This window comes from Mustela putorius, unplaced genomic scaffold (genome assembly GCF_011764305.1).
Source record: "Mustela putorius furo isolate JIRA1106 unplaced genomic scaffold, ASM1176430v1.1 tig00000083_pilon_pilon_pilon, whole genome shotgun sequence".
Lineage (NCBI taxonomy): Eukaryota > Metazoa > Chordata > Mammalia > Carnivora > Mustelidae > Mustela > Mustela putorius.
This window is the reverse complement of record NW_025421273.1, coordinates 10374426-10399722: the sequence shown is the minus strand read 5'-3', so window position 1 is coordinate 10399722 and position 25297 is coordinate 10374426. Positions and strand designations below refer to the sequence as shown.

The 25297-nt window shown below is 50.7% G+C and overlaps 1 protein-coding gene and 1 long non-coding RNA gene across 6 annotated transcripts in view; one reads left to right on the top strand and one right to left on the bottom strand.

Annotated features, from left to right (window-relative positions):
* The window catches only part of PCGF3 (polycomb group ring finger 3), a 52198-nt gene extending 34547 nt beyond the window's left edge, over nucleotides 1-17651 (bottom strand). For 2 of the 3 annotated variants that reach the window (XM_045073162.1, XM_045073191.1), the window contains exons 1-3: nucleotides 17432-17569; nucleotides 1677-1717; nucleotides 1188-1340 (exon numbers count right to left, since the gene is read on the bottom strand). Coding sequence is in view for 1 of the 3 variants with exons in the window: in XM_004772358.3 (XP_004772415.1) it covers nucleotides 17432-17608 (177 nt within the window). In the remaining 2 variants the exon portion in view is untranslated. Of the gene's footprint in view, nucleotides 1-1187; nucleotides 1341-1676; nucleotides 1718-17431 lie in introns of all 3 variants that reach the window. The other variant, XM_004772358.3, reaches the window with a different exon arrangement.
* Nucleotides 17652-17723: 72 nt separating this feature from the next.
* Nucleotides 17724-24988, top strand: LOC106003748. Of its 3 annotated transcripts, XR_001176412.2 has the most exons (5): nucleotides 17724-18067; nucleotides 19584-19774; nucleotides 22750-22937; nucleotides 23137-23269; nucleotides 23573-24988. It is a non-coding gene; the product is annotated as an uncharacterized LOC106003748 (long non-coding RNA). The 3 variants fall into 3 exon arrangements; XR_006604687.1 differs by lacking the exon at nucleotides 22750-22937; XR_001176413.2 differs by lacking the exons at nucleotides 19584-19774; nucleotides 22750-22937 and having other exon boundaries at nucleotides 17736-18067.
* The last annotated feature ends 309 nt before the right edge of the window (nucleotides 24989-25297 follow it).

Below are 25297 nucleotides of genomic sequence, written 5' to 3'. Positions count from 1 at the left end.
GTCCCAGTTTGGACACACCGCCGTCTGTCGTGAGGTTCATGGGGGCACAGGCACATGGCTCACATAAGGCCGGGCTGGGAATGTAATAGAACTGGGCCCAAGTGGACCTGGCCCCGGCTCCAAGGGCTCCATCGGCTACACTGAGAACAACTGGGGCTTCAAGATAAGGAGTCACTCTCATCAGGCGAACAGAATGAATCAGATCATTATCAACAGAATAAGACCAAATGAAGTTCATGAGACGTTCTTCCTTCCAGAAGGTGAGCTGATCACATGGAAGTAGAAGTCACCAGCCCCCACAGAAACCGCAGCGACAGTTTCCTCAGGAATCACCAATGGAGGCTTTGTTGAGGAAGGGAAGATTCAAAGAGTCTCAAAGACCCCTCCCCCTCCACCAAACACTTCTCAGGCACAGACAGCAGGACCTCCAGGTAGAAACACTGTGTAGACATCACTTCCCGAGTGACCAGCTGATACCCAGGTGGGCATCAGATGAGAGACAGATAGCTGTGCCTCCTGGAGTCATGCCATGAAGGACACAGCACCCCTCACGAGACTCCTGCTAAAAGAGCACACACGAGTCTCACCTACAGGAAACCCCAAAGGAGGTGACCCCTGAGGGAGGGAGGTCGCAAGAGACAAGGGAAGACAAGAGGGGCAGGCTGCCTGAGCACAGTGCCTGGCTGAGGGGACAGCCCTGACAGCCTGGAAAAGGGACCCTCTACCTGCTGACCGCCCACATTAGGAGATAAGAGGGCCCTAAGAGTCCCCCAACTGGCAGCCCAACTACCAGCTCTGCCCAAGCTGGGCCCCAAGGCCAACCACCCTCCTGTCCTCAGGCCCACGAGGAGCTGCACTCAGAGGGGACATGTCCACTGTTGCCATCAGGCGGATGTCCTGCCCATAGGCCTCCCATGCTTGGCAGCCCCTTTGTAGCCCTGGACACTGGACACCAGGTGGGCATGAGCCAGAGGAGGAAAGTGCTACAAGACTGTCAGTCTTGTACCATTTGCACACACACCTGCCTGCAGACCCTGAGATGCCTCAATGGGTGCAACTTAGAGACTCTCCCAGGAGAGGTCAGCAGTAAATGTGAACAGTGGGCTTTTCACAGCTGTTGTTCCTCCCCATGCCACAACACAGGCTGCTGAAAGGCTGCCTGGAGGCCAGGGGAGACCGCACCTCACCTCTTCTAGATGTCTTCGGTCCCCTCCTCCTGCCTTTGCATTGGGCGCTCAGGCTGCGGCTCTGAGGCTGTAGGTCCTCGCCAGCGGCTTCACTCTGCCCTGTGGGTCTTCACGTCGGCGCCTCCCTTCTGTCCCTTGCTCTCTGTCCATTTTCTGGCACAGAAACAGCCCTGTTATTTCACATCAGCTCATTCACACAGAACGCACAAAGTCCTGTAATGATGTTCTTTCCAGAATTCTTGGGTGAGTCCCACATAGTAAACAACAGAACAGAGTTGACCATAAGAGTTAATTAAGGGACGGTTTGGGTATATGTGAGTGGTTGCTCCCTAACTGCCCCTATCACTGTTAGAGACTACATTTTAGAGAAGTTATAGCAGACGACTTTTTCTGTGGCTGTAGCATACTCACACAGTCTACTCCAAGGTGAATTTAAGCAATTCACATGCACTGAAAGAAGAGAAAAATCCACGTTCAAACTGCATTTACCTGTACATGGCAGCCTGGGACGCTCTGCTACATTTTGAAGCCTGTGGAGACACACAACATAGGGGCGTCACCCACATACGCTGTCCACACAGAGCCCACATCCGCTGCTGGACCTGCAGCCTCGGCTTTGCCCATTTACTTATTTCAAACAACCAAATGGAAAACAAGAATTGATGACAGTGAAGAACCAGAAGCGGCCACAAAGACATGGGCAGATGTCCGTGGCAGTCTGGTGGCACCAAGACCCAGGGGCTGTTGGGCTGGGAGGGCACCCAGGGGCGTGGGGGTAGGCAGGGGGCTCTGTCATGTGACGTGAGGCCAGAGGACGGGGGAGATCTCGGGGGTGACCCAATGGGAGGCCCCAGAGACTAGTGCACAGTTGTACTTAGTGTCTGTGATTTCTGTGTGTTTTGCACCCTATATCCCTCCTCATATCCCGTAAGGTGAGCACACAGGCTGCATGCTGGGTTCTGGGCCTCAGCAGGGGTCACGGAGTTCTGGGTGGAGACAGGCACAGACACCAACCAGCAAAGGGCTGAGGTTGGGGCCCGGAGAGGGCTGTGTGAGTCCTCTGGGAGGATCTGGGCTCCCACTCTGGGTGAGAGGGAGCCAACAGGTCGCTCTCAGATCTGTGGGGGTAAGGTCTGCACTCCAGCCTGGAGGCCCCAGGGGGGTCAGGCTGTTGGCCATGGTGCCATGTGGGGGCTCCATCTGAGACTCCTCTGGGACCCCCATGGGCCTCTCCCTCCTCCCCCAAGGTCTCCACACCCTCCAGGTGGGATGGTGGACAGGCAGGGCTGGAGGTGCCATGCCTGCTCCCTTCTGAAGCCAGGATGCACTTGAGAAAGCACTGGGCCCTGGTGGTTAACAATGTGGCTAAATATAACCTCGGAACAGTGGGCCTAGTAATACTGAAATGATGTTCACATTATACGCCGTTTATGTGATTTTTACTCTTCAAGATTTCCATGCTGCAGTTTTTATTAATTAATCTTTGGAGCTCAATTAACTTCTACAGAAAAAGGAAAAGAGGGAGGGAGGGGAAGGAGGAAGAGAGTTAGCTGGCTGGTTAGGAAGACTAACAGGTGTGTCTAAGGCACTGACAAGAGAACAAAGACAAAACACAGGGCCTGGCTCTGGACCAGGGCTGACCAGAATGCTCTGGGTTGGTGGGACTCCTGAGAAATCCCCTCCGCCCAGCAGGGTGGCTGCTGAGCCCCTGACATCTGGTTGAGTGTGAATGAGGAAACTTCTGGTGGATTTTATTTAAGTTGTGTTGTTGCTAGACACACGGTAACAGACACCTGAGCTGAGGTCTTAGACCTCAGTGAAGGAGAACGACACACAAAAAAGGCTCCCTGGAGCCTACACCCTACTGGAGGAAGAGAGACAATAAGTAATGAATGCAATACACAGGTAAATTACTTAGTATGTTAACAGGTGACAAATGCTATCAGAAAGACCAGAGTAGGGGAAGTAGGGGCACTGGTGGGGGGACTGGGTCAATGAGTCCCTCCTTCAGAAAGATACATTTGAGCAATAATAAAATTAAGCTATTAGTATGAATTATGAACAATTTTATGCTGATAAAGCTAAAAATTTATATGAAGTTGATAAATTCCCAGAAAAATAACTCACCAGAATTGAGGTAAGTAGAAATAGAAAACCCAGAAGTTCTGTAACGATTAAGGAAGTGGACATGGTCATCAGGAAAACCCCAGGCCCACCGTCAGGAGGATTCTACCAAGTATTCAAAGAGCCAAAACCAACCTCCTCAGACAAATCCACTCTGAGAATCAAAAAGGCGGTATTTTCCAACTCATTTTATGAAGGCAACACACACTTCAGACCAGAATTGAAGGAAAATCATAGACTGAACTCACTGGTGGCCATCAGTGTCAAAGCTGTGAGCACACGGAGTCACCTGATCCAGGAATATCTGAGCAGGAGGGGCATGCTTGACAGATGAGGGTTGTCCCTACAATACAAGGGGGCTTACTATGAAGTAAAAAAGTAACCTGACAAAAGACAAAAGGAGAAAAATGATAAGATCTTTCCAAAGATGCACAGAAATCATCTGGTAAGATTCATTATCCATTCATGATTTAAAAAAAAAAAACCTCTTAGCAAATTTAGAAGCTAATAAAGGTTCTCTGTTTAAAAGAGACACAGGGCTGCGGGGTGGCTCTGTCAGTTGAGTGTCTGATTCTCGATAGCGGCTCAGGTCGTGATCTCAGGGTCGTGAGATCAAGCCTCATCACATCGGGCTCCACATTGGACATGGAGCCTGCTTAAATTCTCGCTCCCTCTGCCTCTGAGCTTCACCACTCTAAAAATAAATAAAAGAGACACAAACACAAATATCCACTCAAAGGGTTATGCCTGAATGTTCAAGGCAGCTTTCTTCATAGTAGTCCCACAATGGAAAAAAGCCACAGTGCTTGTTAGCAGTGGTGGGAACAGAAATTGGTCCGTCCACACAGTGGGTACTGCTCAGCAACCAAAATGAACAAAGGACAGAAGCCAGGCACAAGAACTTCATGGTGCATGTCCCACTGGACACACAGTTCTAGAAAAGGCAGATCTGGGAGCCCATGGGATGGCCTGTGGCAGGGACTGGTGGCTGGAAGTCTGAGGAGATGGCAGCGTTCTGGGTCAGGAGTGGGGTGTGGTCACAGATGCACCAAAAGACACCAACCACACAGCATGAAAGCTGCGGTGAACTTAAGTGTGTGTAAACTGTACCTCCATTAAAAAGCGCATTCTAAAATTTTAAAAAACTACAACAAACATTCCTGGAGGTGACGTTGGAAAAACAAAATAAAAACAAACTCCTAGTTTATACCAGGCATCTCCCCTACCCTTATCCCTAAATAATCAGTTCCAGGTGGACGAAGACCAAACGTGAGAGCAAAATTTAAACCTTTGGAAGATACTAGGGCAAGCAATCCTCCTGACCTCAGGGGAGGAAAAGATTACAGAATCAAAAAGCACTAATCACAAAGGGAAAAACTAATAAAATCAACTACGTTAAAAATAAGTACCTCAGATAATCACAAAACACAAGAGTTAAACAGTCACACCTGAGACGATGGTCCAGACAGGGCTCCACGAGGCTGCTCTGGGAAGAGAGACTGAGCGGGACCCACCACGCCCACACACCTGTGTCCTGTCTGTCCCTGCTTTGGGATGGAAGAATTTTGACACCATATGGCCCAGAAAGCTACATTATTTGCTCAAAAACATTTGCCAACTCCTGCTCCAAGCAATAAAAGGAACCACAGGCACTTTACAGAAGAGAAAATCCAAATAAGTGTATTTTCAAACATTCAGCTTCATTAGTAACCCTGGAAATGCAAGTTAAAATCCCAATGAGGGTCTGCCACAGCTGGGCCTCACTGGTGAACACCTCCCTTGTCTCTGCTGGCCCCCCACCCTGTCAGACTGCTCTCAGTGAGATCCCGGTGATGAGGACATTACCAACATAAACTATCTGCAGGATCTCCGGTCACTGCCCCTACCATGGCCAGGCCGACCCCTCCCACGTGGCTCCCTGCTGTGGTTAAGGGGGAGGGGGGCTGGCTCCACCATGCACTGCACTGGTGCTGGAGCCTTCCAGAAGGGCGGGGTGGCATGTCTCTCCGCCACAAATTTCAGGCCCACCGCAGACTTGCAGGCAGTCATCCTGTGCAAAAAGGCCCAGGCTCCCTGTGCATTCCCGTGCACAGTGCCCCTAGACCGGCCCCTCAGCTGCAAGAGCCCGGCTGGGTCATGCCCTCCCTCTGACTCCTGTGAGCGCCCATTGTGGGATGCTTCCCCAGCCCTCCATTCCCGTGGTGCACCAGCACCTCTGTCAGCCTGGACTATCTGTTAGGTAAACACACCAGGCTTTTTGCAGTGTGGATGTAATATGCACCTTTATTCAACATGATTTGGAAAGTAAAGAATAACACTAAGGAAAATCCCTACAACCCCCCAAACGAATTGCTGTCCTTAATGTAATTGTGTATTTCCCTCTGTGGGTATGTCCTTTAATACTTGGAACATGTACATACACACCCTCATTTTTACTGGAAAATGGAAAGCCGCCCTCAGACAACGGATGATGCAATGCCATGGGGCTTTCAGAACCACGAAGCTACCCCAGCTGTCTTCCCACGCCAACACACGCACAGCTCGGGCTCCCCGGCCACCGATGAGCTGTGCACCCTGGCCCAGGGACGCAGTGTGACAGCAGTGCCCCTACTGGTGGGCCTCCCCGGAAGCACATTCCTCGGGGCCAGACCCACCTGCCCTTCCCTCCATTCCAGCGCCAGCCCAGACCCCCCTCAGGCCCGCCTGCCTGGGGACCCCGGAGCACCTGCCTCCTCCCACAAATCCACAGCCAGCGCGTGTGCTTCGTTTCCCCCACCACGTCTCACGAGAACCTTCAAGTCTCCAGCTCTGTTTCCAGGAAAATCTTAATCAGAATCATCAGCACCTGGGGTGCCCGGTGGGCTCTGTTGCTAAGCGTCTGCCTTTGACCCAGGTCATCATCCCCGGTCCTGGGACTGAGTCCCGCACCGGGCTCCCTGCTCAGCGGGAAGCTTCCTTCTCCCTCTCCCGCTCCCCCTGCCTGTGTTTCCTCTCTTGCTGTCTCTTTCTCTGTCAAATAAATAAACACAATCTTCTAAAAAAAAAAAATCATTAACACAAAGTTGATCATAATACTTTAACCTTCACCAAACAGCTTTACTGAGAAATACTTGACAAAACATAAACTACACGTACTTTAGAGAGACGACTCAGCTTCGACGTTCGCCTGGGAAAGGACCAGCCCAGTGGAGATACTGACCCTCACTCCAGAGACCCCGATCTGCCCGGGAACTGCACTGAGGCGACGTGTTCCGGGGGCTGTGTCTGTGGCGTCATACGACTCGGCTCCCCTCACTTGTCCTCTTCTGGGGCTTGCTCACGCAGCACCCACAGCTCGTTCTTATTCTGAGCATCGTCCACTGCCCTGTTGTTGGCCTGCTCAGCAGCAGATGGGAGACCTGGGCTGTTTCCTGTGGGGGTGTCAGGGACTCATGACCACAACGTCGTGTGGACGGATGCTCTGGAGTAAACACCGACCAGGGGGCCACATGAGGCTGCTTGACAACTTTATAAGAAACTGTCAACCTGCTTCCCCTCCCACCCCTAACCACATCCAAGCACCAGCTGCCTGTGCGAGGGTCATACTTTCCTCTCCTCCCTCACCCCAGTCCTGCCCGTTTCTTCCTGAATGCCATGCCCTCTGTCCGCCTTCCATGCCCACGGCTATCCCCTGGACACACCATGGCTCCCATACAGATGGCAGAAGCACCCAGGACGGGCCTCCCTATGCCCACTCTCACCACAAATTCAATCTCGTGGACAAGTCTGAGCAACACATAGAAAAGCAAATCAGACATGTCCTTCCTGCATGAAAGCCTTGAAAGGATCCAGCCATGCCCTCCTGCCATGCTCCAGTCCCATAAGCCCCATCCACATCAGGACTCCATCCACGATCAGTGTCCACATCAGGGCATGTCCCTGCCCCTTGACCTCGCCTGCTTCTGGCTGTGTGTGCACCATTCCCACCAGCCCAGCCCTCCATCCTCAGGGCATCAGGCTGGCTCCCTGAGCCCTCTGGTCAGGTGACCACAGCACCAAATCTAATGCCACTGCTATCCTGTCCCCACACTGTCAGCCTCTTCAGGGTGCTGTGCCCAGCCTGCCCCCGTGGCACTGTGAACCCCCACAGCAGGGCTCAGGCTGCTCCCTCACTGCTGGCCATGATGTCCGCAGAGCACCCACCCCAGAGCTGCCCAATCAACCAGAGAGATTTCTGTCTTCATCCATTTCCACAAGAAAATCACCAAACTGCTGAACTCTGCCCCATGCCTAGTGTTCTCTCCTCCCAAACCAGCCTGCTCCGATTTGGATGCTTATGTGTCTCCACACCTGCTGTCCCATCTGATGGGCCTTCCTCTTCCTCTCTCCCCCAACTAGAGCACCTGTGTTGGCACATAGTACGTGCTTCAGGAAGAGCCCTAGTTTCTGGTGTCTGATCACTGCAGCTTCTTCTCCATGGCCTCCCTGACCCCACCATCCTGCCTCCCTGCCACTCCCTGTGGCACCCAGCTAACCCATTCCCTGCATGGTCCAGCTCCCCAGCAGGGCTCTGGCACATGGCGGGGCTCATGCAATCGAGGACAGAATCACCAGGTCCTCAGGCAAGGCCTGCAGGAATGGACACTCCACACATGGGCCAAATACCCAGAATTCACTGCCATCTCAAGATGAACAGAACCGTATCATGAATGTGCCTTGCTAGGACATTGAAATCAGGTTAAGATGATGAAAGAAAGTGAAACTTTAGATGTGTTTCTATGTGGCTACGTACTGTCACAAAAGCTTTTTAAAAATATAATGAATAACAAAAAACTGCTTTGAATTCAGACTCTCAAAAGTGTTCATGACTCAAAGGACAGTGAAGCCGCTGCTCCATCATCTCCCCTAACTTGGACCTGACACCCTACCCCCACTCCCAGGTCACCAAGGTCTCAGCCCTGCAAAAAGCTGAGGACTACCTCCCCAGCCTTGTCCTCGCTTCCCCACTCAGGGATGCCACAGGCCACCACCCACAGCTGCTCTTCCCGTCACTGGGTGTTCTGAGGACAACAGGAGGCCTAATGTGTTAAATGAGTGACTAGGAATTCACTGATATGGCAGACTGATGACCATGTCCCTTGCTGAACTTACTCCCAATCTTCACTTCTTAAATTAAGGGTTTATATACATTTGGAAGTCAGTGATCTGAGATACAGTTCCCAGGGTGGGCTCCCAGACGCCTGTCCCTTGAGCCCAGCCCACCCACTTTCAGTCACATCCCACTGGCCTCTCACTTCCATGTTTAGGCCGCTCAATGCTCCCTGACCCCAAATTCAGATGCTAACCACCTGTGATCCACTTGGAAAGCTGGCATCTCCAAGTGTGTAGTCTGGATTTCCTGTCCACACCGGCTCATCCCATCTGTGGCTTCTCAACTTACTTGGCACCCATGTGCAAGAGGTAAGGACAACTATACCCCTCACACTTACCCTACTGGACTGTGTTCAGGCACACCAAGCCACACTCATCCCCGATGCAACTCCCAGGAATCCCGAGGAAATGCGAGTCTGAGCAGGTGGCTTTGTGGTATAAAACTCTCCAAGGGCCCAGGGAAAGCCTGAGCCTTCCAGTGGCCACTGAGGCCCCAAGCCACCCACCTCACTCCACTCTGGCCATGGTGGACTCCTTGCTAGTTCTAGAACATTCTAGATGTACTCCCACCTCATGGCCCTTGCACCTACTGTAGCTGGAACATCGTCTCTCAGGTGGATACATAGGAACTACCCTACTACCTCCATCAAGGCTTTTATCAAATGTCATCTATCCAGCAACGCCTTTAGGGACCATCTTGTTGACAATTACATGTCCAGTGTGCACACACCACAAATTTAAGATATTACCCTCGAATTTATAATACACCTATTTATGTTACTACCCATCTCCCTATACTATAACGCCAGCCATGTGACTGGAGCTATTAAAATTTCAATAAAAAGGTTATATGATAAAGTCGAGAAAATCTTCTCAAAGAGTAGATTAAGATAGGAAATGGAAAAGATCCAACATCCAACCAACAGGTGTTTTAGAAAAAACAGAAAACCGAGATAAGGAGATTTCAAATATACTTTAATATTTTATTTCTTAAGCTGGGTAATAAGTACACAGGTGTTCATTGTATCTTTCTCTATGCTCATTTGTAGGTAGTATTTAATGATTTGGGAAAAATTATTCAAGTATTTCCCCAGCTAAAAGAACCATCAGACCACAAAGGCCTGAGTGCCTGGCACAGTGAGGGAAAATCCCACATCTAACCAAGTCCTGGAAGCGGAAGACATCAAGGGTACAAGAAAGGGTCCTACAGGTTCTGGGAGGAAAGGAGCACACAGTGGAGTGGGACTCAGCACCAGACTTTTCATCAGCAACAGTGAATCCTACCAGCAAAAGAAGTAATTCTTCCCAAGTTCTGAGGAAAAGAGACTTTCATGTGGAATTCTACATCCAGCCAAACTATCAACCAAGTATGGATGGAAGCCATGGTGTTTTCCGACGTCTCAGGAAAGGTGCTCAAATACTCATCCCAGGCATGCCTATGGAGACAAGTGTGCTCATATGTTATCACAGGCTTTGTGCTCAGGGAGCTCCCATTCCAGCTGGTGACGAGACATGACAAACTCATCAGCAAAGAGTGATGAGCACCGTGAAGAAAGCAGAGGAAGGCAGCGAAGCAGAGGAAACAGGTGGAGGGGCTGCTTTAGACAGTGACCAGAGGAGAGCCGGTGCGGAGGAACATCTGACCTTGGACCCGGAGGGAGGGGGTCAGAGCAGCAGGCACCCCACTGACGGGGCAAGGGGCCCCCGAAGTGCAAGAGGATCACTTTGCGGCCGGCTGGCCTGGAGGACGAGGCATCCACACGGGACAGGGGGACGAGGACAGAGGGCCAAGGAGGGCACGAGCTCAGACACGATCCTTGAGAATTTGGAACAGGAGACAGTAATGTCAGATAATGTCAGGAAAGAGGGAAGGTGAGATTAGAACTCAACTGTAAAACAGATCATTATATAATCATACCCATTTTAACTCCCAGATCCAACCCCTGGAGATGAAAAACACGTTGTGGAAAGGGGCTGCAGGACAGGACTCTTCCAGTAGCAGCCAACTGATGAGTTGGCTCTGCTGCAGACATGCATACCCCCTTCATGAAAAAGGCCAACTCAGGATAGAAACAAGAGCCCAGAGGGCAAAGCACAGAATGAGCGGGCTCACCCTGAGCTCAAAACCCAATCAAGAATCCCAATGGGGCATCCCCACCGGATTTCAGAACTGCGTTGGGCCTGTGACTCCCTGCTATGTCCACTCCTCCATTCTCAACTGGTAATCTACACCTGTCTTGCTGGGGGGTGAGGGTGGGGTGCTGGGAAGGCGATCTGTCTCACTTGGTTCACAAGTGTCCAGGAGTAGCAGCCAGTGGACTGCACCAAGCAGGTGATCCAGAGGATGAGATTCCAGAACTCTGTGATTCAGGCAAGGTCTGGGACTCTGAGCTGGAGCTACCATGGGACAAGACCCTGGGGAACCTCAGAAGAAGGACAGGTGTATTTGGCATTTGGGAGGATCTGAATTTTGGGGCAGGACTGTGGCAGGCAGAATCCTGAGATGGCCATGAGATTCTGGGCCCTGGCATACTTCAGTCTCCCACCTTACTAACCCTAGGTACTGCTGCAAAGGGATTTTTGAGGATGTAATTAGGGTTCCAAATCAGCTGACCTTAAAATAGGGTAAGCCAAATAGCACGGTCATTCAGAGTTTTCTCCAGCTCACAGCAGAAGAGCAGGACAGAGGGGCAAGTCCTACCGGCCCGGCAGAAAGCAACTTGCTGTCAACTACCCACAGTCCTTGGAAGAGGAACTGTGGGGCCTCTAGGAGCTGAGGGCAGCCCCCAACTGACGTCCTGCAAGAAAGCAGAACCTCAGTCCAACAACCACAGGAGGTGGGTGAGTGAGCTCAGAAGATGACCCGAGTCCCAGAAGGGATTGGGAGGTAGCTGATTTCAGCCTCTGAGGCCCTGAGCAGAAGAGCAGCCACACTGTGCTAGACTTCCAACCCATGGAACTGGAACTAGTAAGCCAGTGTCCTTTTAAGCCACTAATTTTGAGGCAAGTTGTTATGCAGTGTTAGAAAATCAATGTAACTGTATTTAAAGACATGGAATTAAATAGCCGAAGAAAGGGCCAGTTTCCCAAGCATGAAAACAGAGTGACCACAAGCTCTGGGGACATTTTCATTTGGCAACTATTCTCCCAATTCTAGAGACAAGGAACAAGTTAATAAACAAGTGGCAGAAGCTGCAGCCCCTTGGTCTGGACTGAACTGTGCCCACCTCAAATTCCTGTGTTGGCGCCCTAAGCCATGCCCCAAGACGGAGCACCTGGGGCAACATGGTCAGATGCGTAAGGATGGGCCCGGGTACAATTAGCATCCGTGCAAGAGGTGCTAGAAGAGGGCTTCCACCACCAGGAGGCAGCCGGCCCACACCCCAAGCCACATCGACTGGCACCTTGGCTTTCGGCTTCAGCCCCCAGGACAGTGAGAAATAAATGCCTGCTGCTTAAACCACTCCGTCTGTGACGTTCTGCTGTGGTGGCTGACTAAGATACCTCCCTTGTGGTTTCTGATTCTTTGTCCCCAGGCTGCCTTTAACGAAAGGCTGGGGGAAACCAACTGCCTCTAGCCATTCCTGTCTCTACAGTAAGAAAGGTACTTACTTTAGGGTAAAGAAATGTTACTTGTCAGCAAAATTCCTATTTCCATTAGCAATTTCAAACCCTTTCCATGCACTGAACCCTCTACAAAGTCTGCTTAAAGCACTGGCACGGAGGAGCAGGGCTTGCCCATGTGCCTGTGAGGAAGGATGAAATGGCCAGAGGCTGCGTCCCCATCAGAAATGGGACAGGGAGGGCCTGGCTGAGTTTCCCATGGCAGGACACTGGGAACTGTGGCCCCAGAAGCGCGGCTGGCAGGACTGACCCAAGTAACAGGACCTGACTGGGTGTCCCTGATGGCGCAACATGAAGCACTCATTGGCCCCTGCGAATGCATCTCCCAGACCTGCAGCCTGACTTGGCCTCTCCCCCATTCCTTTAGTTCAGAGTACACAGAGACAACAAAGGTGGATGACATCGTAAGTGAAGAATCGGAAAAATCCAGGTGTGACACATAGCCTGCAAAAGTCAACCTTGCAGAGGGCAAGAGGGAAACCTGAGAAGACACAGGGGCCATGACCCCCAGTGCCACCCAGGGAACCCACCTATGCCTCATCCAGGAGGCGCAGGACACCCTGTGCCATCCCAGGACCCTGCCTGGATCTGGTTGGGGAAAACGCCACAGAAGACATTCCTGAGACAAGTCAGGAGATTGGAAAATGAACAGAAAATTAGCTAGTATGTGAACTGAGTGCCCATTTCTCAGGTGTGAGAATGACACTGTGGTTGTGCGGAGACGACTCCATCCTGATCCCATGACCCGTGTGCTCAAAATTACTGAAGGGATTGGGAGGTAGCTACTTTCAGATGATTCAGTGACAATAAATATTTAGAAAAAAGAGATAAAGCAAACACGGCAAAGCATAAATAATTGCAAGATCAGGGTGGGGTATAGAATCTTTTCCGTTTTCCTCCACTGTGTTTTTTTCTGAAATAAAAATGGAAAGGCTGACCCTTCTCTGCTCCTCACATCCCAGCCACGGCCTGCATCTGTTTCCTCCCAGGCACATAGGGATGATCAGAGAGCAGACGTGGGGTGCCTTTAAGAACCAGATGAGCTGACACACACAGTATCTCCAAGACAGGGCCACACAAGGTGTGAATGAAGATCAGACTTCAATTCTTTGTTGCGCATCTAACACTGGCCAGGCCCTGCTGAGCATCACTACTTTCTGCCCCCATAAAACCCACAGTTAGCAGGGGCTTCAAAGAAGAACGCAGACCGCTTTCTACTGTTGGCATATTTCTTGCTAAACATCTGGAATACGTTAACAGCATGTTAACGTAGCAAAGTCCAGTGAATACTGATTCATTTGCAAAATAATCTAATTAACTTCCACTCTCCATGTTCACCTGAATATAAGAAGTTCTCTTCAAAAAAGCAATCAACCCCACAATTAGTTTTTAAGGATATATTTTCTAGAGCATTTTATTTTTTATCAATGAGTTTTGCTTAATTTAACAGACAGTTCTGAAGATGTGCCTAAGCAAGGCTCACACCTTAACTCTCTCATCATGTGTTAAGCGTTTCATTATTGTTGTCCTTTGGCCTTCAGAGAATTCAGTTCTGTAGGGAGGAACATGGCAGATCAGAAATTTTTAGAGGTCTTACTTCTTAAAACTTAATGATAAACTATCAACTTGTAGAGCAGTATAGTTCCATTTTTTTGAAGCACAATGAATTGGGCAGCATTTCTGTACTACAAACAGCAAATATCAGAAGGGTAGTAAGAAACTGTCCCCAAACCTCAACATATTTCAATAGTAAAATTACATTTTCAATTTCAAATTCGATTCTGACCAATAAGTAAATAGCTTCAAATGAAATAATAAATCCTGGCATTCGAGAAAGCATAAGTATAAACCAAAATAAACCTTCCTTTATAATTCAACCTAACAACTCAAGTAAGTAATTCCAATCACTGGCAACAGGCCCATTCCTCCCACTAGCAAGACCTGGACCCCAGCAGGTCCAGAAAGAACTGGGCAGCAGGAGGGGACACATCCCTCTGCAGAGGGCTTCCACAGTGCACTTTACAGCCCTCACTCCAGCCCCCGCATGGGGTGCCAGAGAGAGGCATGGCACCAGAGTCCATGAGCTCCAAGGAGCCACAGGCTCTGAGCACTGAGGCCCTTACATTCTGGCTCCTGGAGCATGATTTCCTTACGAGGGTCAAATATCTAAAATGTCTCAGGATCTTACTCCTGAAAAACTTTTTACAAGGGTCAGTTTATAATTCCTGGAGCAAAATCTCGAGCAGGACTAAAATGATCTCTGGAAACACTGAAATCATTGAACTTGAAGCTATCCAAGAATTCTACAGCACTCAACTTAATTTGCAGGGTTGGCAGGGGAGTTGCTTATGGTTTGCTCCAGGTGTAATTCCCAAGCATCTTCCCTATTTATAATTTATCTTCCCTCCTGTGTAAGTTCCAGTGGCTGTGGTCATTATGGTGACATCAGAGGAACCTATACAATCAAAGAGAGCTGAGTTGTTGCAACCTTCTACTGAACACACTGTTCTCTATCCAATTCTGCTAATTGACTTGTGGGTATTTCTCAAGTACAGGCCCTATATGAGCTGAAATCTGCTAAGTGACAGGCATTAAGATGGCCACAGTGACCATCACCCCACGCCCAGTACACACACTCTAAACCTAACCCTAACCCAGTGACGAGGTTCTAACAAACAGAATATGGCTAAAGGGATGGGATGTCCAAGCCAAGATTAGGTCTCGAAGACTGTGGCCTTCTTGCTTGCTCTCTTTTCTGCACTGGCTCCCTCTGACTTGCCCTATCAAGAGCCCCAGTGGCCGAGCAAGCAGGCCTGGAAGCACAGTCAAACACACAGTCAAACCTTCAGATGAGACCACAGCTCCAGCCAGCACTCTGAAGGCAGCCTTATGAGACTCTGAGCCAGAGGACTCAGCTAAGCAGTGCCTGGATTCCTGATCCACAGAAACGGTAAAATAATTAATGTTTTAAGGCACTAAGTTTTGGGGTAATTTGTTGGGCAGCAATATATAAATAATGCAACCATGCAGGACTACCACACCTTTAAAAATGCAAAAATAGGAAATTAACCTAACCAAAGCTGAATGCCCAATTTGGCAAGTCTTTTCCAAAACTTCAGAAAACAAATTAAGTTTTAAAAAAGGTACAAAAGTACAACAACAACAAAAAAATCAGAAGTGTTGAGTAAGAAGGTCCCACATGTGGTTACATTTGGCGAAAAAAAGTTCCTAAGCTGGACTATTTGGAGACTCCATTTGCTTAAGATTTGGTCTTATAAAATGCCAATCTGAAAACCTAAATGGGTCTTCTTCCAAATGACCAAGCAGTAAAGTTGTGGCACAAAGTGAAATACTGAACTGACCAGTTCAAGTGTCTCTTTCAGGAGTTCATAGAGCTCAGAGTGTTAGATTTTTATCTCATCCTACTGCCCAATCTCTGGATCAGTTTGCAAGCCTAACACACGCTGATCTTTCTACAAGTATTCCTGCCCTTCACCATTCATTCACACACTCACTTCTTCATTTAATAATAGTGTGCTACCTGCTGACCTCACACCAGGCAGCCAGTTCTGGGAGCTGAGCTGGACAATGCCCTTGCCCTCCTGGGCTTTTCATTTTCTCAAACTCCTCCAGCATTATCTTATTGGACGCACTCTGAAGCCAGTCCCCAGTCAAAGAGTAGCACATACCACACCCTACTTTTTCATCAGCACTTTCAAATTCAAGGAAAACACAGGCTAGTTTTAGATGAAAGTGTCATTCAAAGGTTTCAGAAAAGCAAAGGCCCCCATTGTTAGGTCCTTTAATATTTTCCTTTCCTGGAGTGGAGAAGGTGCCTAATCCACTCACCTGATATATATGCTCATCTGCTCCAACTTTCCTGCCCTGGGCCAGCGCCCTCAAAACACTTTCCTAGGCTTCCAACACTCCTGGTTGGACCCACCCCTCCTGGATCTTCCTGGACAACCATATGACCTCCACCAATGGAGGGAGAGGAGGGCTGGAGTGGTTGAAGGTAATGAACACTGACCACAAGGCCAAGGCAAAAGACAGTAGCCCTGGTGTAGGTGTTGAAGAATAGGATAGGGGACAGCTTTCTGGATCTGGGGAGTGAGCACAGTGCTGGCTTGAGGCATGAAGCCAGTTCAGACTAGAAGCTCCACTTGAATCCCTATAGGTATGAGGATGGGTCCCCACCCTGCCTCACATGTGTCCCTGGGGCCCAGCCAGGCAGCATCTGCTGAAGGCCAGAAGGTCTGTAGGCCTGGCCCAGGTGCTCCTAACATCAGGGTGCTCAGGGGCCTCGGAGGGACTTGCACTGTAGGGCTCAGTTGACCAGGATCCCTGATGCTCCCAAGCCTTCACAGCAGGTGGATCCGGTTGCATAGAATGGACACGTTAAGGGCCCCTGCCCTAGGGGTTCAACCTTCTGGAAGGCTGGCTTGGGGTTCCAGCATCCCATATAGTTCACTCTTGGGGTCTGGGTGATTTCTATCTACTTATTCAGGAGTTCAGGCCTTCTGAGGGACTTGTCTCAAGTTCTAGCTCTTGTCAGGGTCCTGGCCCTCCTGGAGAGCCTAGCTTCTTCAAGGTCCTGCCCCAGCATCCAGATGTTCTCAAATGACCTACCTGGGGCCCTGGTCATCCCCGGAGCCTGTAGCATGGGATGAACCCTCCTCCTTAAGGTACGGTCCCAGGGTCCTGGCCTCCCACTCGGAAGGGGCTGTATCAGGGCCTCAGAAGTGCTCACAGGACTGTTCCAGGATCCCAGCCCTCTTTGGGGCCAGTCTTGATGTCCTGGCCCTCCTCAGTGACCCAGCCCAGGGCTCCAGCCCTCCTTGGGTCCTGCCAGATCCTGGGGTCTGGCCCTCCTCAGTGACCTATCTCAGAGTCCAGCCCTCTCTGGCTCCTGTCCGTTCTCAAGGTCCCAGTCCTCCTTGGTGACCCGTACTGGGGTTGGATCCTCCTGGATGACCCATCCCAGGGCTGGACTCTCCTCGGTGACCTATGTCAGGGTCCGGCGCTTCCTGTCTGGTGGGTTTGGGGTCTAGCCCTCCTCCGTGAACCGTTTCAGGGTCTGGCCTTCCCAGCTGGCCCGTTGCGGGGTCCGGTTCTCTCCGGTCCCTCCCAGATGACCCGTCCCGGGGTCCGGCCCTTCCCCGGGACCTGTCCCGGGTCCCGGCCCCGTGGGTCCGGCCCGTGCCCGGAGCATGCCGAGCCATGTCGGGGCTCCGCAGGCACGGCCGACGAGGGGCGCAAGGGCGCGGGCCGGGGTTCCGAGCCTTCCGGGCCCACACACCGGCCGAGGCCGCGGCCTGAGGAGCGGGCGCCGCGGGCCAGGCCAGGCGGGGCGCGGACTCACTGACCTGCCGTCTCGGCTGCGGGCGAGCTGGGCGCACGCGGGGGCAGCGTCGGGAGTGGGGGGGGCGCCGCTCCCTCCGGGTCCCCTCCAAGAGCAGGAGAAAAAAACCCGTCCGGAGTTTAAAACAAAGAGGCGGAAATGCCCGAACGGAGCCGAGCGGCGAGTCGGGGGCGCCGCGCATAGAGCATGCGCGTTGCGCGGCCCGGCTCCCACCCCGCAGCCGGGAGGGGGCGGGGCAAGTAGGGGGCGGGGCCCGAAGGCGCGGCCGGGGCGTGGTCACAGGCGCAGGCGCTTTTGCGCAAGGCTCCACCGAGGGAACCGGAGCTGGGAAGGTGCCGGGGGCGGGGCTCGCAGAGGAGGCGGGGGACTGCGGGGGCGTGGCTGGAGGGGGCGTGGTCCGCGGGTGCTGCGCCGGAGTTGGGGAAGCGTCCTGCTGCACACAGGACCCAGTAAGCAGCCGGCGCTGAAGCTAGCGCCCGGGTCGGGACGTTCTTGTGGCAGAGTCGATCTTGTTCTTGCGATCCAGTCCTTTCTGGGACCTAGCACCGAGCGCTCTCCGTGCACCAGGCAGGACAGTGGGCAGCAGGGCTGACCCCGCAACTGTGTGAGTCCACCCTTGCACCGGTTCTGCCCTGGAACTGTAAGTAGTGACTGTGACGTCCCTTCCTCTGTGGGTTCCACACCTTGGCCCCGGGGGGAGGGAATAACATAGGGAAAAATAAATCAGGTGTCATGTGGGAGCCATGTAAACTGGGTCGGGGAGGCAGTGGATGTGTGGAGTGTTACAATAGGGTGGATGGGCACGTAAGGGACATAGAAGGAGCTAGCCAGAGAGGCACAGAGTAGGAACACAGAGGGAACGAGCCCAGCAAATATCTGGAGGTGGAGTTCACAGGCAAGCTGTCCTGCCAGCACCAAGCTGCAAAGTGGGGGGACTGAAGGATGCTTGCCAGGGGCCAGCATGGAAGTCAGAGGGCATGAGGCATGGAGAGGGAGGAGATGAGGTCAGATGGAGAGGTCCCTGGGCATTCTGGGCAGAGCAGTGATGGCATGGCGCTGGCACGGTAAAACCTTCCTCCGTTTGTTTGTCTTGTTCGTCTGGCAGAAGCGGCACAGAAGGCAGTGCAGGGGTGAAGCCGTGGTGCTGCCTGGGTGGTGCCCAGGAGGGGAGGAAGTGTAGACTGCTGGGGCTCAGCCTGAGAATAGGCAGGATGGGTGAGGAACAATGGGAAGGGTGGACAGCCTCTGAGAATCTGGGGATGGTGATGGAGTGCAGGAGAGTGGGGTCAGGAATGCAACTGTCATATCCATTGGACTCCCCGTGGTGCTGCTGTGAGGTTGTGGGCTTCCGGAGTATAGTCTGAGTTTGCAATGTTTGGAGATGGATGAGTGAGTCCAAGGGGTGAATGAGGAATGAGGGTACTGAGCCTCTGCCCACATGGAGAAATCAGCGAGTCCAGGAGGATCCAGCAAGAAAGACCCTGATTGAGCAGACTTGGGAGGAGGATCCCCAGGGGTGAGTGATGTCTGGTCAGCTGTTGAGAGGGGTATGGGGAGTGGGACTCTTCTGGGACTTTGACGAGCACAGTGTGGATGAATTGCCTAGGTAAAATCTGAATTATTGTGGGCTCAAGGGAGAGAGTAAATACAGACAACTTTCCAGGTGTTTTGCTTTGGAGGGGCTTCTGGGACTAGAAGACTGTTTTCTGTCTGGGTCAGAGCCTCAGTGGTGTTGATGGGGTACAGGGAGAGATGACCACATTGGAGAGAGGGAAGGCTGCCTAATCTGAAGTCCTCACCTGGGACTGGGGACTGGATCTGGGGTGCGGGGCTCTGGGAGCCCTTTGCACTTGGGGAGGAAGACCCTGATGCAGGGAGTGGGGCCTGGGCAGCATCTCGACCAGCTGTTTCTCTTTTCCAGTGAGATGGCAGCTAAATTGAACTAGTCTGCAGTGGAGGTCTGGGTAGCAGAGGTGGGGATAAAAGGCCAAGAACAGCCCTGGGCACAGGGCAGTAACCACAGGAATCTGATGGCCCTCTGACACTGTAGCCATCTGTCTGCAAGTGGGGGAGAGCCAGGGTGTGTGCATGAGGCATGGCTACAAGTCTCTCTCAAAGAGTGGAGACAGGACATCTGCCCTGCCTGCTCTCTCCAGGGACTTCGTCAGCAACAACACCCCAGACCTGAACCCTGGGTTCCTGTATCCAACTGTCTGGCCACTTTTCTGCTGGGCTATCTTTAGAGAGCTCAGGCTCTGGTATCGTGTGTCCACTCCTGATCTCCCCTCAAGCCTGCTACTCACTCCAGCCCCCACCGCAGAGGACAGCACTCCATCCTGCCTGCTAAGTAAGACACTGGGGTCCTTTCTTCCAAGCCCATTCTCGTCATCAGCTCCTCTCCTGGCCAGTGCCCACTCCGCCCATGGTTTCAAGCCCAGACCAGATGCTGGCTATGCTCCAGTGCTTATGCATCATGTGTCCCTCCAGTGAACAGCAGACATCATTCCCACCAGATTCAGGACACAACTTGGGGCTATACAGGTGACCTGCTTCCTTCTATCTTCCTCATCTCAACCAATAGCCACTTCATCTTTTCTGTTACTGGGGCACAAATTCTTGGACTCATTCCTGATTCCTCTCTTTCTCTGTTTTCTCATGTCCAATTCCTGGGGAAGTCATGGGGCTCTATCTTCAAATATGCCTTCACCCAACCATGGCTCTTGGACTCTGCCACGCTGCCTTGACCTAAGCCTACCTGTTCAGTCTGGGTTGTTTCTGCAGCCTCTGGCCCACTTCCGGTCTATGCTGAACAGAGCAGTTAGTGAGCTGACCCTTCGAAACCTAAGGCAGAGGGTGCCAGGCCTCTGCTTACCAGCTCTGGGGCTGCTCTAGGTCTCCAAGGTCCTGCTTTGACTCTGGCCTGGCCTTGGATACTCTCCCCCACTCACTTCTTCCAGTAGCATGGCTCTCCTGAACATGCCTGCTCTCACATTCAAGGCCTAGCAGAGCCGCTCCTAGACCTGGGTGGTCCGTCCTCACTGCTCATGAGGTTCCTCCCTCCCTCAGGTTCACTGAGCCCTCTCCTGACCAGTCTGGTGCTGGCAAAACACTGGCAAAAATGTGTAAAAAAAAAAAAAAAAAAAGCAGATGAAACATCATCTGTAACAGAAACAACCAGAGCCAGCCAGCAAGGCCTCTGGAGTGAATGTGCTCTGTGCATCTGACGGCAGCTGCGGCAGGAATAGCAGACACCTGCCTGCACCACCACAGGCCACCCACCATCAGGGAGGAGAGACAGGGTGTGCTGCTGAGAGAGGCAGGGTGCAGGGGCACCTGGGGGGCTCCGTTGGTGAGGCCTCTGCCTTCCGCTTGGGCTGTGATCTGTGGGTCCTGCGATGGAGACTCTATCAGGCTTCCTGCTTCTCCCTCTGCCTCTGCCTCTCTCTCCTGCTTGCACACACTCTTGATCTCTCGGTCTCAAATAAATAAATAAAATCTTTAAAAAAAAAAAAAGGTAAGCAGGATGGAGACAAGTGTGTGCAGACTGCTGTGAGTCATCCCATAAGTGAGGGTTACCGTGCGCTCTGTGTGCCTGCCTGGGTGAGTGTCCCTGTGGGCTGCAGCTGGCCAGTGGCAGCAGCAAGACGTGTCAGAAAACAGAGAGAGGTAAAAACAGCAAAACAGCAATCAGATGAGCTGCGCTGACCTCACACACACACAAATACACGTCTGTCTACACAACAAATGGGTACCCATTTCCAAGGGACACCAGAAAAATGTGGTAAGTATGTCATTCCGCACACAAAATGTCATCCTGTAAAATGCACAGAAGAATCAGATACTAATTTCAACCCCACAGGGGAAAAGCTTAGACACCCATCTCATACACACAGAGAAATTAGACACTCACATCTCCCTCTCTCTCTCTCACACACAAAACACTTACCTTCCACCTCAGAAGGCCATGCTAAAAGATCCATCATGCCATATCCACAAAGAAAAAATTAGGTACCTGTTGAAGTGTTTTTATTTTTTAAGATTGATTGATTAATTTTAGAGAGAGAGAGAGAAAGAGAGAGAGAGCAAGCAAGGGGGAGGAGCAGAGGGAGATGGAGAGAGAGTGTCCACCGTGCAGAGAGCCTGACACTGGACTTGATCTCACAGTCCCTGTGGAGGTATTTTTAAGAAAGTAAATCCTGTTGAGAGGTGGTTCCCCATGAATTTCTCAGGTTTCTGTTTCTGCCTGGTCCAGGTCCTGAGAGCAAAATCACTTACAGCCTAGTTAAGGATGTTTGTCTCAGAGACATTCTGGGGGAGTCAGGAACAATGCCCATCCCTTCTTTTCCCTGGAGATGTACTCACATTCCAGCATGAAGGTTGCTCTCTCTGGGAGGCAAGGTGGTATGAGATAAGAGTGTCCTGTGTCGGGCTTCTTCTCTGGAAGTGCACCCCAGGGCACGTGCACGCCATCTGCCCACCCCTGGAAACGAGAACTGTAGGAATCAACACAAGATGTTACCGTAGCTGCAAGGAACAGGTGCTGCTCACCCCTGACCCAGGTCCCGGAGTTCCTGCATACACATACATGTGACCTGGGTAGGCTCGCTTCTGAGCTCACAAGTAGAACAAAATCTCAGACCCAGCACAGCTTCTGAGGTAACACAGTCATCTCTCTCTCTCTCTCTTTCTCTCTCTCTCATACACACACACACACACACACACACACACACAGTAGAAGCACTTCACAAACTACACACCAAAGAATTAGATGCCTGTTTTCCCATTTCATCCTGCTACGCATATACAGGAGACAGAGACCCATCTTGCACCATACATATCAAAATCCACACGGTCTTACATAACACAACATGAACACACACTAGGTACCATCTGGTATTACACACACACACACATAGGTGAACATCAGCCCATGCACAGTAACACTAGATGGCTACCTCTCTCTCTCATATACATACTAGATACTACTCTACACCATGCACATACAAAAAACTGTCCACTTCACTATGAACATACAGAAAAAGTGAGAACTCAGATCCTTCCTCTTTTTTAGTGGACAGAACAGGTCTGAGTAACAAGAAAAGAGTTGAACCTCAGAGTTCTTCGTGAAATGGGCTAGCCAGCTGGGGCTGCAGATACTCGTCTTGACTTTGTGATGGAATGAGCCTCCAAGGCTGACTTCCCTCCACTGTGGGAGAGGCAGAACAGATCAGGAGGAGGCAACCCCAAAGGGCTTTTCTCTGGTGGGGACCAACTGGAACGCAGACCACAGTGACCAGAGACTTTCTTCCTCTAACAAAACAGGTTCACATTCCAGTGCAAACTCCCTGATGGGCCACCCATATGGATAAGGCTGAAGTCAGAGCATCCTTTTTGAGGCAGTCTGAGAATCTAGACTCAGATTTGCTTACTCGGTTCCCTGCTGTGGTGCAGCATTGATGCGTGGGGGCTTTCAGCAGCCGTGAACTTGGGGAAAGCAGCATGGGGTAGATGTGAGTAAAGATGTGAGTGGGAGGGTGTGTGTCTGGAATCTGAAGGCTCAGAGACTCATGTCCAGGATGCACATTGCAGGGCAGGGTGGGGGGAGTGAGCCACCCTGTGGAGAACCTGCTGGACAGGACAGGGGCAAGGCAGAGAGGTCACCCATCCCACACACTTGTCTCTTCTTCCACTGGTGTGTGCTGGCCCCAGCCTGTTCCAGGGATTCAGGAATGGACAGACTGGCTCCTGCCCTCAAACAGCTGACATACTCTTGAGAGGAGCAGATAAAAGCCGAGTAAAAACCAAACAAGCAGGATGGACTGTGAGCATCTCATCATCTGAGGTGAGATTTCTTCCCCAATATCCTCAGCGAAGAAGGTGTTCCTGGGCTCCATTCTTGGCAAAGGGACTGCTCTCATTTGCTTAATTTTGAACAAGATATTGTTTGGGGAAGACACAGTGGCCTGATAAAGCCTTGATTAATGCTACTTTGGGATGCTAATGGGAGTCTGTACTTGCTTAAGAAAAAAGGAGATAAAAAATTGGAAGAAAGATTTAGTCATAATTGTGTGTCAGATGTTATTTTAAACAAACCTTTATTTAAAAAAATTTTTTTTAAACAAACCTTTAAACATCATTTTTAAAGGAAGACCGTGGGTGGAGATCACTGAAGGATTTCTTCAAGATATAGTGGTCCCAGCGGTGTGCTGATGGATTCTGGGTGTGGAATGACCCTTCATGGATGGTGTTTTACCTCGATTCAAAATTTAAGCAGCTTAAATGCTTATGCTGAAGCTACTCGCCCAAATTTAAATAAAGTGTGAGAGTGGAGAAAGTTGTTTCCAAATGAGTGTGCTTTCCATGTTATGTGAGTTTTTAAAATCAAACTTATTTTGCGATAATTATAGATTCACAAGCAGGTGTAAGATGTAAAACAGATTCCTTGTACACTTTGCCCAGTTCCCCCCAAAGGTAACATCTTCAAAACACAACCGTATGATAATCCAGCCATGACACCAACACGGATGAATGGCCATCTTAGATTTCTCCAGTTTTGCTTACGCGGACATCACAAGGCTGTGTCACACGTAGACTCGTAGACTCCTTCCCACTGCTACAGTCAAGACTATTTCCATCGCCAGGAGGACCCCATCTCCCTCCCGCTCCCTCTTCAAACCACTGATAGGCTCTCCACTTCTAAAATTTTATCTTTTCAAAAGTGTCAACAAGTGGAATTTGTGCATATTAATAAAGGGGACCCTCACTAAAATGGAATAGGGAGGCTCTACAGGTGAAGACCCAGCAAAAAGAGAGGGACTTTGAAAGTAAATCAGTGCCACTGTAGCTACAACTTTATCCCAGCGGGAGGAAAGCTTCCACCTCCCCCAGCAACAGCCTAGCCAACGAGAAGCCAGTACATTTCCACCTCCCAGTTTTACCCCAAAGGACTTTCTGTTTTCCTCCCAACTTCCTCTTTCCTCTCTTTTCCCAGACTAGCCTTTGGTTTTGTTGTAGGTTGCTTGCCCTGGACCGTGATTCTCTGCTATTCCCAAATAAACCCATTTTTTTTGCTGGTAAAATAACTGGCAGTTTCCCTTTGAGGGTGATAGATTACATAGTATGTAACTTTCTGAACTTGGATTTTTTTCCCCACTCAGCATAATTACCCTGAGATTCTGCAGACCGCTTTGTGTATGAACAGGGCATTCTCCCTGAGTCCCAGTCCATGCTGTGGATGCAGTATGGTTGGCTTAACCATGTGCTCACTAAAAAGCAAGTGAGTTGTTTTCAGTTTTGGGGTATCACAAATAAAGCTGCTGCAAATATTTGGGTATGGATTTTTGTTGAAAGTAAGTTTTTAGTTTTCCGGGATAAATGCCTCAGAATGCAACTGCTGGGTTTTATGATAATTGCATGTTAGTTTTATAAGAAACTGTCGGCCTGTTGTCTGCAGTGGCTGTACCATTTACATTCTTAACAGCAGTGGATAGGTAACTGAGTTACCCATAACTTCACCAGCATGATGTCATTGATTTTTCTTTCTGCCATTCTGAAAGGTATGTAATGGTACCTCACTCTGATTTTAATTTGTATTTTCTTTTTTTTTAAAGATTTTATTTATTTATTTGACAGAGAGAAATCACAAGTAGACAGAGAGGCAGGCAGAGAGAGAGAGAGAGGGAAGCAGGCTCCCCGCTGAGCAGAGAGCCCGATGTGGGACTCGATCCCAGGACCCTGAGATCATGACCTGAGCCGAAGGCAGCGGCTTAACCCACTGAGCCACCCAGGCGCCCTTAATTTGTATTTTCTTAATAGCTAGTGATGTTAGTCATTCATCATCACTTGTCATTTGTATATTCTTTTCAGTGAG